At 53.7% G+C, this 15,875-nt stretch overlaps 2 protein-coding genes across 7 annotated transcripts in view; one reads left to right on the forward strand and one right to left on the reverse strand.

Moving 5' to 3' along the window:
* PRMT7 (protein arginine methyltransferase 7) overlaps positions 1–8,488 on the forward strand; it is a 59,490-nt gene extending 51,002 nt beyond the window's left edge. For all 5 annotated transcript variants that reach the window (XM_066243495.1, XM_066243496.1, XM_066243493.1 and 2 more), the window contains 5 exons: positions 1,806–1,967; positions 3,074–3,148; positions 6,493–6,653; positions 7,937–8,033; positions 8,260–8,488. In XM_066243495.1, the coding sequence (XP_066099592.1) occupies positions 1,806–1,967; positions 3,074–3,148; positions 6,493–6,653; positions 7,937–8,033; positions 8,260–8,439 (675 nt within the window). In that variant the 3' untranslated portion in view covers positions 8,440–8,488. The remainder of the gene's footprint in view (positions 1–1,805; positions 1,968–3,073; positions 3,149–6,492; positions 6,654–7,936; positions 8,034–8,259) is intronic.
* An 870-nt stretch (positions 8,489–9,358) lies between these two features.
* The window catches only part of SMPD3 (sphingomyelin phosphodiesterase 3), an 88,655-nt gene continuing 82,138 nt past the window's right edge, over positions 9,359–15,875 (reverse strand). For both annotated transcript variants that reach the window (XM_066242053.1, XM_066242052.1), the window contains 4 exons: positions 15,002–15,091; positions 14,652–14,715; positions 12,595–12,757; positions 9,359–12,337 (listed from right to left, as the gene is read on the reverse strand). In XM_066242053.1, coding sequence (XP_066098150.1) covers positions 12,236–12,337; positions 12,595–12,757; positions 14,652–14,715; positions 15,002–15,091 — 419 coding nt within the window. In that variant the 3' untranslated portion in view covers positions 9,359–12,235. The remainder of the gene's footprint in view (positions 12,338–12,594; positions 12,758–14,651; positions 14,716–15,001; positions 15,092–15,875) is intronic.

Below are 15,875 nucleotides of genomic sequence, written 5' to 3' on the forward strand. Positions count from 1 at the left end.
TAGCAACCCCGTGCTCAAGCTGGTGAGCATGTGCTCAAGTTGGATGAGCCTGCGCTCAAGCTGGTTACCTTGGGGTCTTGAACCTGGGTCCTCAATGTCCCAGGCTGATGCTTTATCCACTGCACCACCACCTGGTCAGGCCCATGAGTTTTTTAAGGTAAAATTTTTTGAAATATAATTCATATGCCATGAAGTCCATCCATTTAAAAAAACATCAATTTAGTGATTTATTTACTCATAAGGTTGTGCAACTTCACCACAATCAATTTTAAAACAGTGCCATCACCCAGAAAGAGATCCTGTGCCTGTTAGCAGTCACTCCCCTTTTGCCACTAATCCTCCAGCACTAGGCGACCCTGATGTACTTTTTGTCTATATCTGGATTTCCCAATTCTGGACGTTTCATGTAAATGGGATCATGCAATATGTGGTCCCTTTGTGACTGGCTTGTTTCAGGGCTCATCCACATTGTAGCGTAAATCAGTACTTGACTTCTTTTCACTGCTGAATAGTAGTTGATTGTATGGTACAGGATACCACTTTTTTTTTTATCCATTTATCAGTTGATGGACATTTGGGTTGTTTCTTTTTGGCTACCGTGAATGATACTGCAGTGAACATTCATGTACAAGTTGCTCTTTTATCCCTTCATTGATGAGGATTAGAAAGATATTTAAATTCTATAAGCCATTGATATGGTGTACAGGTCACTGGAGTACTGAATACAAGTGGCAAGAGTGGGCATTCTTGCCTTGTTCCCAATGTTGGGGGGTAGAGAGTAATCAGGACCAACTCTTCTGTCTTCAGTGTCTTCCTTCTGCATTTCTGATTTTTCAGCCAGAAACCCAGACCCCATGTCGGATTGCCCTCCCCATGCCCATCTGCTTAAGTCTAGCCCTGGGCACCCTGTCTCCTCAGCACGTCTTGGTCCCCTCCCTTTGGCACACTTCCGCTTCTTACACGGGAGGTACTCACCCATGTCACCTCCTGTCCCCACTCCACCAGCAGGTGGTGCCCTCGTACACTTCGTGGTTGTCAAAGGGCTCTTTCTAAAACACAGTCCTTTGCTGATTAAAGCTTTCAGTGATCCTTCTGTGCAGAGTCCAGTCCCCTTAACGTGTCATCAGTTGCCTTTGGGTGACCTGGCCTGTCTTCACCAATCTGGCCTCACCCTGTACCGCCCTGGCCTGCGTGCTCGTCTGCCAAGCTCCTTGGAGGCCGTTCCTCTCCCACCTGTGCTTGTGCCTCTGTCCATCCCACTGTCTGGAGTCTTTTTGCCTTTGCTCTTTGGACTCCTGCTCATGTGTCTGCACATGTTTACTGACCACGTGCTCTGGGCCAGGCACTTTGCTGGGTGCCGGGGGTACTGTGCTGCCGATGTGCCCCCTTCTGTGTGCTCAGAGCCTCGTGAGGGATTCAGTGTTAGAAAAACGCTGAGAATAAATTGTCAGGATAAGCTGTGAGTGGGGATTTTCAGGGCCTTTCCTGGAAGCCCTTTCTGATGCTCTTACCTCCAGGGTCCCCCCATGCCACTCTGTGTACCTGTCAAAGTGTATCAGCCTCCGCAGGGACAGTTCCCAGCCTCCTCTGCTCCCTCTGCCGCTCTGCACTCTGAGGGCAGGGCTTGTGTCTATTTGTGTCCTTGGGGGCAGGTGGACCCGGCATGCTTGTTCACTGAGTCACTGAGTGAGTGAGTGAGTGAGTGAGTGAATGGCCTGTTACTTCCTTCACCTGTGAACCTTGCGACCTTTCTCTTCAGATGAGCCCTTCTGATGTCTTGTTCTACTTCTTTCTCTGATCTCCAGGTCTCTCTCCTCCTGGGCGAGCCCTTCTTCACCACCAGCCTGCTGCCATGGCACAACCTATACTTCTGGTACGTGCGGACCGCCGTGGACCAGCACCTGGGGCCTGGCGCCGTGGTGATGCCCCAGGCCGCCTCGCTGCACGCTGTGGTTGTGGAGTTCAGGGTAGGCCCCCCAGACATTTTCACAGAAGGGGCAAGAGTGCTTGTTTTCTTGGAAGTCTTGGGTGCAGATGGGGGTCCTCAAGTCTTCGTGACTTGGCCTCTGCTTTTTGTTTCAGCACGTTGCAGGCTTGACCAGGAGAGGCTTGTCTTTTTTAAAATGTGGTAATTTGACATACGAAATGAAAATGGCTGTGTGTTGTCATTTTACAATGTGGCTTATCAGAATAATGAAAATGTATAAATTAGGAGTTTCAGAAGGCACACTGTGCCGCTCCCTCCGCTCTCATTAAGAGCCCGGGCTCCACTTGTTAAAAGCATTTTGAGATGGGAGAGTCACCTTCTTTGTGAGAGAAGTAATTGAAAAGCTTCATTTTAATTTTCTCATCAAAGCAGAGCCACAATCACAAGTCACTTTGGGAAAGGCGTTTTTATGAAAAGGATTTTGAAATGTTTTTAACCTGAAATGTTGAGTGAACCGCATTTTATAATGCTTGGTGAGAATGGCTTTATCCATAGGTAGCTTAGAGGCTCCATCATTTTTTTCTGGGTACTTCTTCTGGGTTGTTTACCTGTTGAAATTTTCATGTGAATTCTGGCATTCACAGCCAAAGAAGGAATGTGGAGAACAATGCTCATTTCCAGGCCAAAATCCAGGGGCCGAGGGTGCAAGGCTGACTGGCCCGAGCGGATCCAGCCCCTCCTTCCCGTCATCCTCACGCTGTGTATAGGTGCAGAGCCTTAAAAATTGGTTTATAGATTTTTTTCCCCAAAGAAAATGATGTTAAAGATGGACAGAGAGCAAGAAACCTCAGCCTGGTAGCTGCAGCCAGTTGTTCCCTTATAGGAGAAGAGTTGGGGTCGTGTGAGACTCGGCAGGGTCACAGAACTGTCCTGAATTTTTGTTCTCTCTGAGTCTCTTCAACTTTGGGAGTCTCTTTTAGGCATATGAAAATAGCAAGGTGTGCCTCAGGTTTGGGGCTGGGCCACCCCAGCTTGACTTCGCTGACCCTTCTTGATCTGTGGCCATACCTCCCTGTTCCCCGGGCGGGTATGGATTCAGGGTGTCCTGGTGGGTAGGTGTCAGCGAGGGCTGTGCCTTTCTGACAGGACCTGTGGCAGATCCGGAGCCCCTGTGGTGACTGTGAAGGCTTTGATGTGCATATCATGGATGACATGATTAAGGTAGGTGGGGCCACAGCTTCATGTGCAGTGCCCTCCCCCCCACTCCACATCTTCACAGGCCTCTAGCAGAGACACCCGGCTTCTGTGGAGAGGTGTGGGTTGGGCAGTACAAGCAGTGTGCAGAGAGCTCTTCTGTTGGGGGCAAAAAGGTCAAGTGTAACTATTCTACTTGTTCACCCTGAGGATGAGTCTGAGAACCACTGTGTCTCAGCGTCTGATACTAGGCTGTTCTTAGCCCTGGGCTGTAACACCTGAATCAGAATCCCAGGTTGGGCTGTCTCACCATGCCACTGGAACTACTCCTGCCAGTGTCAGCAGCTTGGTCTCTGTTGGGACAGCCTTTTTAGAAGGCAGTTTGGCAACTTTCTGAGCCAGCTGTTTTCGTCTGGGGGACTCCAGTCCCAGGTGCAGTGGTCGGCAAACTCATTAGTCAACAGAGCCAAAGATCAACAGTACAATTGAGATTTCTTTTTTTTTTTTTTGTATTTTTCTGAAGCTGGAAACAGGGAGACGGTCAGACAGACTCCCGCATGCGCCCGACCGGGATCCACCTGGCACGCCCACCAGGGGCAACACTCTGTCCACCAGTGGGCCATGCTCTGCCCCTCCAGGACCAGAGCCACTCTAGCGCCTGGGGCAGTGGCCAAGGAGCCATCCCCAGCACCCGGGCTATCTTTGCTCCAATGGAGCCTTGGCTGCGAGAGGGGAAGAGAGAGACAGAGAGGAAGGGGGGGGGTGGAGAAGCAGATGGGTTCTTCTCCTATGTGCCCTGGCTGGGAATCGAACCCCGGTCCCCCGCACACCAGGCCAACGCTCTACTGCTGAGCCAACCAGCCAGGGCGAGATTTCTTTTGAGAGCCAAATTTTTAAAACTTAAACTATATAGGTAGGTACATTTCTTATTGAGGTAGTGCCCACATGTGGTATTTTGTGGAAGAGCCACACTCAAGGGGCCAAAGAGCCGCATGTGGCTTGCGAGGGTCGTGCAGGACTATTTGTACATTGTTAGCGTACTAGCTGCTAGACTCTGCATCCCCCAGAATCCAGGAGTTCATGAAAGTGCCATTGGTATGGGCTCTACAAGGACTAGAATAAAGAGTCATGATTATGTCTAGATGGGAGGCAAGGTGAGGGACATGAAATCATCTTATGTATTAAGAAAATTTACACAGCCTGACCAGGTGGTGGTGCAATGGATAGAGCATCAGACTGGGATGCAGAGGACCCTAGGACCCAGGTTTGAAACCCTAAGGTCACCGGCTTGAGTGCAGGATCATCCAGCTTGAGCTCGGGCTCATCTGCCTTGAGTGTGGGATCAAACATGACCACATGGTTGCTGGCTTGAGCCCAAAGGTCCCTGGCTTGAGCAAGGGGTCACTTGCTCTTTTGTAGACTCCTGATCAAGGCACATAAGAGGAAGCAATCAATGAACAGCTAAGGAGCTGCAACGAAGAATTGATGCTTCTAATCTCTCTCCCTTCCTGTCTGTCTGTCCCTATCTGTCTTTCTCTCTGTCTCTGTCAAAAAAAAAAAAGAAAATTCACACATACACACAGGGAAAGGGGTGAAACAGTAGATAGCAGAATGTTGTATGATTAGGAAGTGGTTAAGTTTTCCTCCTTCTGCTTATCTTTTTATTAATTTTTAAATTTTTTTATTATTAAGTGAGAGGCAGGAGGCAGGCAGACAGACTCCCACATGTGCCCTGACTGGATCCGCCCTACAGGACAATGCTCTGCCCATCTGGAGCCACTGCTCCATTGTTTGGGTAACCGAGCTATTTTAGTGCCTGAGGTAAGGCCATGGAGCCATCCTCAGCACCCAAGGCCAATTCACTGGAAGCATTTGAGCCATGGCTGTAGGAGAGGAAGGGAGGGAGGGAGAAGGGTGGAGAAGCAGATGGGTGCTTCTCCTGTGTGCCCTGACCGGGAATGAAACCCGGGACTTCTATGTGCCAGCCAGCACTCTACCACTGAGCCAACTGGCAAGGCCCTGCTTATCTTTCTATTCACATTTTTCTCAGTGATTTTGGGTTGCTCATTTAAACATCTTTAAGTACATTAATCCAATGGATGTTTTCATTTTGTGTCTCACCTGTCCCTCCACATGACTGTTCCTTGCTTTTAGAAGTCTCCTTTGTGCTGAGTCACCACACACTTGAGCTCCCTCTGGCCACTCCTTGGTCTCCTCCTTGACCTCTCCCATTCTTCCAGTTCCCTAAGGTATCACGTGTTCTACATCTCCCTCAGACCCTGTCCTTATTGTCCCTTTTTCTCTCTCTGTTGCTGGCTAATGTTTGCATCTGTCCTGAGCTCAGACCAAATAACTAAGAGTGATAGACTCTCCACTGAGATGTCCTCAGGTACTGTGATCTCGATGCTTACAAAATCCACATGCTCTTTCCCCACCCCCAGCCTCGCTCCTTCCAAGGGCTCCCATCCGAGGCCTGCCACCACTTCATACCTAGGTGCTGGGCTGGGTCTGGGCATCCTTCCGGGCAAGTCCTTGCCTTCACTTGCAGTTGGTCATCAGATTCCATAGCCATCAGGTCATCAGTGAGCCTCAAATCCAGTTTTCTTTCCCTGCTGCTGCTGTGCTGTCTTGGCCACTTCATCTCTCACCTGTGACCATGCAGCCTCCTGCCTCTCCCACTTTACCGTCGTTTACGGGAGCTCACGTAAACTTGTGGACTTGTGGATCCTGAGTCTGGTCCTCTCCATCCCCCGTGGAAAAACCCTGTGAAGCTCCCTGCCCCCTCCCGTTGCAGAGTCACTGACCCCACTGCTGGGCCCTCTCCCTACTCAGCTTTGTCCACTCTCCTTGCTGCCAACTCCTTTGTGACCTTTGGGAGGCAGCCCACCGGTCACCCCTCCAGGCAGTGTTCTTGCCCAGCCCTGTCTCTGCAGGAGCTCAGCGCTCCTCAGGCATCGTGGTTGCTTGTCTCTGCGTTCTGTCTAGATGGGGTCCTCGTGGGGTGATCTGTCAACTGTAGTGCTCAGTAAGGGTCACTGAATGGGCAAGTGTCATCACCCACAATGATGTCATCCGTGTAGATAGACATTGTGAGATGTGCAGTGTCATTCCATTTTTAAAAGGGAGAAAATGAGGTTTAGAGAGGTGAAATGACTTGCTCGGGAGATGGCTCGTGAATGGCAGCAGGGGACAGAGAAGCCAACGGTCTCTGAAGATCCACTGCTCCCAGCAGTGACTGTGTATTACCTTGAGGGACCTGGGCTGTGGAGGTGAAGGGCCACAGGCATAGACTCTAGAGATGGGCACATGAGCCCTTGTCCCCGGGCATCCTGACTATGTCCGCAGACCCCCATGTCTCCTTCCCTTCTCAGCGAGCCCTGGACTTCAGGGAGAGCAGGGAGGCCGAGCCCCACCCGCTGTGGGAGTACCCTTGCCGCAGCCTGGCCGAGCCCCGGCAGATCCTGACCTTTGATTTTCAACAGCCAGTTCCCCAGCAGCCTCTCCGTGCTCAGGGCTCCATCGAGCTGAGGAGGTGAGTAGTGTGGACTCCTGGTGGGGGTCTGGGGGGAGGAAGTGGGAGTGCCTGCTTTCTGTCCAGTTACTGCCCATGAAGCTAACCACTTACTTAGCCACTTTCACATGGGAGTGATTGCCTGCCTTGTCTCAGCCTTGGCTTTCTTGCTCTCAAGTGGCCCTGAGTGTACAGAGTCCCCACAGCCTCTGAGTACATGTAGGTAGTGAGGCAGAGCCAGAGTGGGCTTTGCTCTTCCCCCACATCTGAGGCTCCCTTTGAGCTAAGCAGCATGTTGGATCACAGCTGCAGAGAAATGTGAATTCGGTTGCTATGGTTACCCATCCCCCCCCCCTTTTCTCCTGGGGATTAAAGCAGGTTAGGAATTGGGAGGGTGCTCCATGTGAGGCACAGTCAGGCCCCCAGCTCCAGCATCCTTTGTGGGGAGGAGCTGCTGCTTCCCAGAGGAAGACCCCTTTCCAACTGGGTGGAGGCCCTGAGCCCTGCGGGTCTCCTCTGACAAGGGGAAGCGGGCAGATACCCATCTGGACCTGCCATCCAGGCTATCAGGGAGGGATCTTCCAGCATTTGGTGCTCGGACTGTGCTCTGAGCCTTCGGGACCAAGCCTTTCTATGCCCCCGGCCAAGGAAGCTGGTCCTGTGGCCAACCTGGCCCTGCCCCCTGGTTATGCTGAGTACTTGGCTGGGCTGTGAGGAGCAGTGGGGGCTTTAGGTTATGGCTTTTATTCCTTTTTTTTTTAATGTTTTATTTATTTATTTTTTATTTTATTTTTTTACAGAGACAGAGAGTGAGTCAGAGAGAGGGATAGACAGAGACAGACAGGAACAGAGAGAGATGAGAAGCATCAATCATCAGTCTTTCGTTGCACATTGCGACACCTTAGTTGTTCATAGATTGCTCTCCCACATGTGTCTGTCCTGACCGTGGGCCTTCAGCAGACCGAGTAACCCCTTGCTGGACCCAGCGACCTTGGTTTCAAGCTGGTAGGCTTTTGCTGAAACCAGATGAGCCCGCGCTCAAGCTGGCGACCTCGGGGTCTCGAACCTGGGTCCTCGGCATCCCAGTCCGACACTCTATCCACTGCGCCACCGCCTGGTCAGGCAGGTTATGGCCTTTCTTGCTCAACATTTTACTGAATGGCCTTTAGTCAGGTGGTGTTAGGAGCCTACTGACAGGGCAGTGTGGAAGTGGGGAAGACTAGAAGTTTCTGGAAAGCAGAGAAGAGCCAAGGCCATCTCTCATAGTGCTATTTCTGTTGGGCCCAACATTCTCCTTCCCCCAGGCCTGGGAGGAGCCATGGTGCTGTCCTGTGGATGGAATACCACTTGACCCCAGACAGCACGATCAGCACCGGCCTCCTGAAGCCTGCAGAGGACAAGGTAGTGCTGGACGCCCTGAGAACAGGCACTGCTGTTGGGGGAGGCCATGCCACCAGTGTTCTCTGGGTCCCCTGGCACATGTCTGGCTAGATGGTAACCCCCCAGTGGCCCCGGGTCCTTGGCTCTGAGCAGCAGCTTCCAACTTCGAGCTGCCTACAGGGGAGGCTGGCCAAAGGAGGGCTTAGCTGCTGGCAGCCCTCACTGCCTTCTGCTGCTCCTCCTGCAGGGGGACTGTCGCTGGAACCCACACTGCAAGCAGGCCGTGTACTTCTTCAGCCCCACGCCAGACCCTAGAACAACACCAGGGAGCCCCCAGACAGTCAGCTACACCGTGGAGTTCCACCCCTGCACCGGCGAAGTCACCATGGATTTCACACTCTCAGATAGCCTAGGTGCTGGATGCTGACCCTCACTTGTTATGAAATAAAGTGGCCCAAGAGGCCCCGGGCTCTGAATGGTGTGGCTTTCTGGGAAGGCAAGTGGAAGTGCCTCTTCTCTCTGGGCCCAGCTGGGTCTCTGGGTGGGGGACCCCTTCCATTTTTGCATTTTTGCACCTCTGGCTCCTCACTCCAGATGTAGCACCAGCATGGGTTGCTGGCTAAATTTGGAGCCCAGGGTGGGCAGGGAGCCTACCCTGAAGTGGTTCTGATGTGCTCAGAAAGCTCTGAGACTTCAGAACTGCTTCTCTGGGCTGTATGGTGCTGAGGCGGCTGGGCTGCCTATGGTGGTCGCCAGCCTGGCCTGTGTGCCGGGAACTCCTGCCCAGCTCCAGCTAGATGCTGACTCGTGGCTGCCCTGGGCCTTAAAGACTAGCAGGGCTAGGTTGAGTCCCAGGTCTGGGCCCTTTGACTCAATGGTTAATGTCACCAAGCTACATTTCTAAGCATCTGGCCTCAGTGTTCAGCACCAGCAGGTGACCAAGACCTAACAGTGGACGCCAGGCTGCTGTCCAGAAGACAGGGAGGAGGCCGCTTCAAAGAAGGCCTGAGATGCAGGAAACCAGCCGCCAGGAGGTACAGCCTTTCCCGTGCGCCCCCTTCTAGCAGCAGGACCTCCCACCTCAGAAGTCTGGGGCAGATGAGTGTGTAGCTTCCCCCACTCAGGGTGCCCCTTTTGCTGTTTACTCCCAGTTCCAGAGCGAACGAAGGGACGCTGAGTAGAAAACTTAGGTTGCCTGGTTTTCAGATGGTTCAGGGTGGACATGAGCTGCTGCCCTGCGGGGGAGGCAGGGGAGGCAGGACAGGCAGCCCCACAGCTGTTTCCGCACAGCCCCGCCTGGCCGCCCAGCCCCCGGGTGTGGCTCAAATAAGTGGAGAACACCGGCCTTGAGCCTCACAGTTTTATTTTCTCCTCGTGATCCATCCTTCCTTTCAGCACCAGTAAAGGAGAAAAACACCTCTATTTTCAAAATATTTTATCAGGTGAAAGATTGTTTTTCTTCTAGGGAAAAATCGTCTGGATATATATTTGATAATTTTTTTTTTACCAAAACCTTAGGTGTGCTTACCATATAAAACCCCTAATGTCCCATGAGGATATAATACAGAAAAAAAATATGGAAATTAAAAAAGTTTTTTTTTTCTTTTTTAAAACAGTATTTCTAAATCTTAGCAAGTTAATACAATAGTTAAAAAGCATCAAGATTAATATTTATACTTAAAATTCAAGGTGGCTTGGACAAATGAAAAAGACCATTTCCTTCCAAAGCTGACCCTGCCCCCTGGCTTCTCTGGAGGCTGGGCCTGGGCAGGTGCGGGACCTTGGCTGGGGATTTGGGTGACTCCTGTCCACCCCTCCCAGGCCAAACACCACAGAATATGGGATCCTGGCAATGTTTTTTTTTCCCTTTCCTTTTAAAAAATTAAAATGGAAAAGTCTGGCTTATGTTCGGCCCCAGGAGTCCACAGGCTTCATGAAACGTGGCTGGGCGCCAGTGGCCTTGGCGTTGAGGCCGCGCCAGAGGGCGGGGCTCGGAGAGCTGGGAGTTGGTAGGCCAGGGCCAGGCCAGGCAGAGGCAACCTTGTAGGACAGGAAGTGGCCGAGGCACAGGGAGGTATGACTTGCCTAAGGCCATCCTGTGAGAAGGGAGAGAAGCACGTGCCCCTCTGCCTGGCTCCCCACCACCCAGCTGCCCGGGGAGGGAGGCAGCCCTCAGAGGGCTGGAAGCTGTGTGGGCTTTCTCTGCTTCAAGAGCCCTGGCCTGTCTCCGCTGCTCTCCTGGGCACACAGCCGACCTGCGGCCGGGGGGCCTTGGCTCAGGCCCTGCCATTTAGGCATCGCACCTGCCCAGCTGGACCCTGCCTGTGTGAGCAGAGATTCCTGGTTGCTACTGGGGGTGGAGGGGGGCGGTCTGCTCTCACAAAGCCTGGTGAAGGCTGTGAAAGCCAGGCCTTTGGGGGAGGGGCACGGCAGAGAGCCCAGGTGGGATTGTGCCCTCCTGGTGAGTAGCCCCTCCTGGTTGCGGACCCCCAGGGGCAGGGCTGGGGAACTGTTGCAGCCCTCAGCTCTGCCACTGCCCCAGCCAGGTGGATTCAGACAAACCAGTGCCAGTGTGGGTATGGCTCTCAGGAGTGTCCTTTCCCAGCTCAGGACCTGAACTCAGGCTGGCTGCTTGGACCCCCTTTGGTCCCTCTTGCAGCTCAGTAGGTGACAAGGCACAGTGTCAGCGCATCGACACCTCGCTGGGCAAAACTGGCTTCAAGCCAGGTGGGCACAGTTCAGGGCGCTGAGAGGAAGGGAGACTACTCGGGGCTGTCAAGAACAGTCCCCTGAGTTGGGGAAGCCTCACACCTGGAAGCGAACACAACCCTCTCTGCGTGACTGTGGGGAGTGTCCCCAGGTGTGTTTAAAAAGGCCGGTGGGCAGAGGCAGTGCTACCATAGGTGGCGAGTTGTGGGCCTCACTTATAGGCTCTGCCACACCATGCCTGGGTGCCTGGGGCAGCCCTGGGCACATGGTGGCAAAGTGGGCATCTGTGTGCCTGGACGTGAACCAGTACCTCTGCCTGTCCTGTGCAAGCAGTGGCCCCTGACCTTGCCACCTCCAGCCTGCACACTGGTGAGGGTGAGAGAACAGGCCACTCTCTGCACTTTGGCTTCCCACCCCTTTGTCCAGGGCCCCTTTCAGGGTCCCAGGGTCACTTTTGAGGATGGGTCTGGGAGGACAGAGCCGTAGCTCTACCCAGAGGCAGACAGACAATTCCTGAGCTCAGCCAGTAAGTATGTGGATAGGGACAGTCCCCAGGGAAGGATTGGTCCCAAACCAGAGTGTCTGGAGGGGAGAGGAGAACAGGCAGAAAGAGGAGGTGTTGGTTTTGGCAGAAAAGATGCTACAAATTTATCATTTTCAAAACCAGCAGCCCCCTTTCCCCTTTGTCCGTGAGTTCTCTTCTTCCTGTAGAAAAGTGGTGCTCTCTGCTCGGCTTCCTGTCTATGGCTCCACTAGGAGTCTCTGGGCCCTGGTACGTCAGGAAGGGATCCTGTCTCAGGAAGAGCAGTGTTCCCTTGCGGCTTGCAGACCTTTCTAAAATGAAGGGTTGTTTCTGTTCTTAACTTTTCCTGTTTTTCTTTTTAAAATGTAATCGCCCTTTAGTGCAAGACCCTAGGAAGAGCCCAGGCTTGCAGTGACTGGACACAGTCCTCATGGTCCTTGCTCGTGAGCCATCCCAGCTGGAGGCAGCGAGCTGGCGGCCATGTGCCGGCCCTGTGCCCAGGAATGCTTCTTTGGCTGGTTCTGATTGTGTTTGGAGTTTGGCCTTGGGTGAGGCCCAAGCAAGGGGTCTGTGTGGCTATGGTGTGGCACGTGGCATGCGGGCAGCGTGCATGCGAGGGTGGAGGCATGCGAGACAACATGGCAGCAGACAAAAATAATGAACCCTGGACAAAGCTTGAGTAGAGATACAAAGGGTACAGAAACTGGTTCTCCTACTAACCCATGGGTTACAAACTAAGTTGTGCTGTAGATTGGTAGAAAATCATGTTTTGAAAGAATGGCACTGTTTGGGCAGCTGGGGCTCCTCGGGCCAGTCTGACTCCTCTGTCCACAGCGAGTGCCCAGAGGTGCAGGTTCCAGCTCACCCGGGGTTGAGCTCAGCTCTCCCAGGCCCCTGCCCCTCCTGGCACCGCTGCTGGAGGGAGCACGGCCAGGGAGCGGCTTCAGCTCAACGGGCTAGCAGAAGCCAGGCTGCTGTGACGACGGCTGGTCTATGCCTCCTCCTCCCCGGCAGACACCATCAGCCGCATGGCCACCGGGAGGTGGTCGGTCAGGCCGGACAGCTGGGTGATAAAACTGAATTCTTCCACTTCCTGGGGTTGGGGGGAAGAGAAGCATCCTGATTAGACCCAAAGGACACCCTGCAGAGGAAGGGCCTGGGGGGGGGGGCTCTGGGCTGGGGTTGGCCTGGTCTCCCTGAGGACAGAGGGCTGGGAGGATCCCAAGGGCCCCAAAGGTCTCTGGTCCTGGCAGGTCTCACTTTCAGAGGAGAACTGGGTGCCGCTGAGGAGTGCAGGGCTCAGGGTCCCCTATCTTCAGATACGGACTGACTGCCCAGCCCCGAACTCACAGCCTTCCAGTCTGGGCACAGCCCCTCCTCCGCATACAGCATATAGTCGAGGCGCCTGCCGTTGCCCTTCAGCACGTCCTTGCGGCCCTTCTTGTACGCCCCTGGGCTCTTGCTGGTGGGGAAGGCGAGGTACTCCCGGCGCCCCTCCTCACTCTCCAAGACCCTGCTCATGCAGACAAGAAGGCAAGATGAGCCCCCGCCCCCAGGTCCCAAGTGTGGAGCTAGGTTCTCATCCACGAGAGAAGCAGGTCAGACAAAACCCTTGTGTGTAACACCTGTCTTCCTTGCAGGCCCCAGAACGGACTGGGATGGAGAGAAACTGAGTCTAAGGCTGCAAGTTTCTGACTGAATTGAGCCATTCCAGAGTCTCCTTGAATGTCCACCTTGGGCCAGCCAGACCTCACTTTCCCTTTCTGTATTGGGTCTTTTGCTACAGCTTGGACCTGGTGCTGCCCAGAGACTGTGCCTGAGTTGGGGACAGAAGTGCCCATCCCCTCTGCAGAACAGGGCTCTGCTCTGAGCTAGTAGGGTCTTGTTTGAGGGAACATGGTCTTTACAGTGAATCTCAGGGCCCCTTCTCTTCTAGAAGTCCCCAGAACCCCATGACCAGGATGCTCGGGTTGGGTGTTACACCCGAATCTGGGTCTTCTGTTCCCTGTCTGCCGTCTCCTTCCTGCCAGGTTTCCTGTGGAGTCTGAGCACCAGTGGGGAGGAGCCTGCATGGGAGATGGTTGCAGAGGGCAGGTGAGACTGATGTCCAGGGCAGAGTAGCAGCCACTCAGAGACCCTGGACAGGTATAAGGGCCACCTAGACAGACACAGCCAGCAAATATGGGTTTCTACAGGGTCTTTATCAGCTTTGAGATAGACTAATGAATGCAGAACATTGGTACCTCTCAGAAATATAATCCATTACTGTCCTCTGCCTTTGATAATTAATTCCAGCATCAGTGATATGAGAGTTACTGATAGTCATTTTTTAATTATCATCTCATAAAAAGATAATTTTCTCAGCATAGGATGATGTTTCAAATTTAGTCTGTAATCTAATTAATTGGCTCAAATTAGCTGCAAGGAGCCATTGCCATGACTCCGTGCAATCTCGGGCTGTGAATTATAAATTGGTTCTGCCACTAGCTTCTCAAATGTGTCCTTTATGGAAATGTCATTGGGTTCACGAATGAAGTTTGGTTGGAATGGAGCTATCTCGACTTTGAAAAAAGCTTATGTTAGCTCTGCTTTTATTTTCTTTTTTTTTTTTTTTTTTCATTTTTCTGAAGCTGGAAACAGGGAGAGACAGTCAGACAGACTCCCGCATGCACCCGACCGGGATCCTCCCGGCACGCCCACCAGGGGCGACGCTCTGCCCATCCTGGGCGTCGCCATGTTGCGACCAGAGCCACTCTAGCGCCTGGGGCAGAGGCCACAGAGCCATCCCCAGCGCCCGGGCCATCTTTGCTCCAATGGAGCCTGGCTGCGGGAGGGGAAGAGAGAGACAGAGAGGGAAAGCGCGGCGGAGGGGTGGAGAAGCAAATGAACGCTTCTCCTGTGTGCCCTGGCCGGGAATCGAACCCGGGTCCTCCGCACGCTAGGCTGACGCTCTACCGCTGAGCCAACCGGCTAGGGCTGCTTTTATTTTCATTTGCCTAATTGGTGCGTACCAGCCATGGGGCTCCCTGGAGCAGATATCATCCCAGCCTTGCCTTGGAAGATTCTGGTCTCTATTCCTGTGCCTGGCAGGGCCCCAAGACAGGCTGGCACCCAGGTAAGGGCAGGCTCTTATAGATTGAGACAAGACTCCAGGTCCTAGGAAACGCCACCTCAGGACCCCAGGCCTACTAGGGTGCTTCCCCTCTGTAAGGCCAACCCTTGAGGCGAGAGGGCTTCCAGGGCCTCCACCCACCTCCATCCTCTGTCCCTGAGGCTCTCACAGACTTCCTTCTCATGGATTTGTGCGTTCTCTGCCCTGAATAGAGCCGTCTCCCCACAACTAAGTCAGGGCTGGGTGCTCAGCACAGATCCAGGAGCTGCCTACCCCACCACAGCTGGATGCTTACTTTTGTAGATTTTCAGGGGTGCTCACATCCTCATCGTTGAGGCCATCCTTGTCCAGCATGGTACCTGGGGATGAGGGAGTGAGAGCGGTCACTGTAGGTAGGACCCAGCCAGCCTTGAGGAGGGCTGCTCCCTGGAGCAGGATCGGGGAGGCTCAGGCATCTGCTGGCTGACCTGAGTGTCCCCATTCCCCCAGCACTTGGGTGCTGGGAGCAAGTCCTGGAGGTCCCTGTGGGGAACCCAGCCTTGGTGCAGTGTCAGATCTCAGCATGGCAGGCTCTGAACTTGGCAGTGCCCTCCCCTGCTCCAGTTCCCCTCTCCCCTCAATCCCCTGCCCCCAGCCCCAGCTCACCAATTGCCCATGGCTTCTCTTCCCCAGGCCCCAGGCGGCAGGGGTCCTTGTAGCGGGTAAACAGGGAGTGCTGCTGCTCCAGCTTGTCATCTGTGCAGGGAGGGGGGGGGGAGGGAGGGAGGGAGAGAATGCTGAGGGTCAGTGTCTGGCCTGTCTTGCCTGTCTCTGCTTCTGGTTCAGATGCCACCAGGTCCTGGTATCCCTCAAGTATCCCTCTAGATCGGTCTGTGGTTCAGTTGTCACTGGTTTTCTGTGTCCTTGAGAATCACTCCCCTCCCCCCTAGTATTCAGCAATCCTTTGGTCTGAGGACAGTAGTCACTCCCTCGGGCTGCAGGGGACAGTGATCTCAAGGCCTTCCCTGAGCCTGTGGTAAACCCTGTCGGGGGCTGGCTGATGCTGCCTTCGCTGGGACTCCTGCCCTTCACAGACCTGGGTGTCCAGGCTGAGTGAGGAGTGCCTCCACAAGGCTCAGAGAGGGAGGTGACCTACCCTGGGTTCCAGTTTGTTGTGCTAACTTATGAAGCCAGGCCTTTCTGAGACCCCAGGGAGGAAGGACAGGTCACTGAGTGGGGCTTGACTGGGTGGAACACCTCCCAACAGCCTTTCTTTATGTGTTGAGTCCTCACCCTGATACAGGAAGATCCTAGGAGCTCCCAGCATTTGGAGCTGGCACCAGGCATGCGACAATGAGGGGCCACAGGGGTGCAGTAGGGGGGATGTGTGTTCCATAGTGGGCATCTTCCCACAAACCTTTGAGTTGCCTGTTGTCAGGGATGCCATCATTGTCAAGGAAGGGTTGTGAATAGAAACAGGTGTCACCAGGTGAGGGCACCACCCTGTGCTCCAGGCAGGACCTTCAGGTTCTCTGCCGTC

Source organism: Saccopteryx bilineata, chromosome 9, assembly GCF_036850765.1.
Source record: "Saccopteryx bilineata isolate mSacBil1 chromosome 9, mSacBil1_pri_phased_curated, whole genome shotgun sequence".
Classification (NCBI taxonomy): Eukaryota; Metazoa; Chordata; class Mammalia; order Chiroptera; family Emballonuridae; genus Saccopteryx; species Saccopteryx bilineata.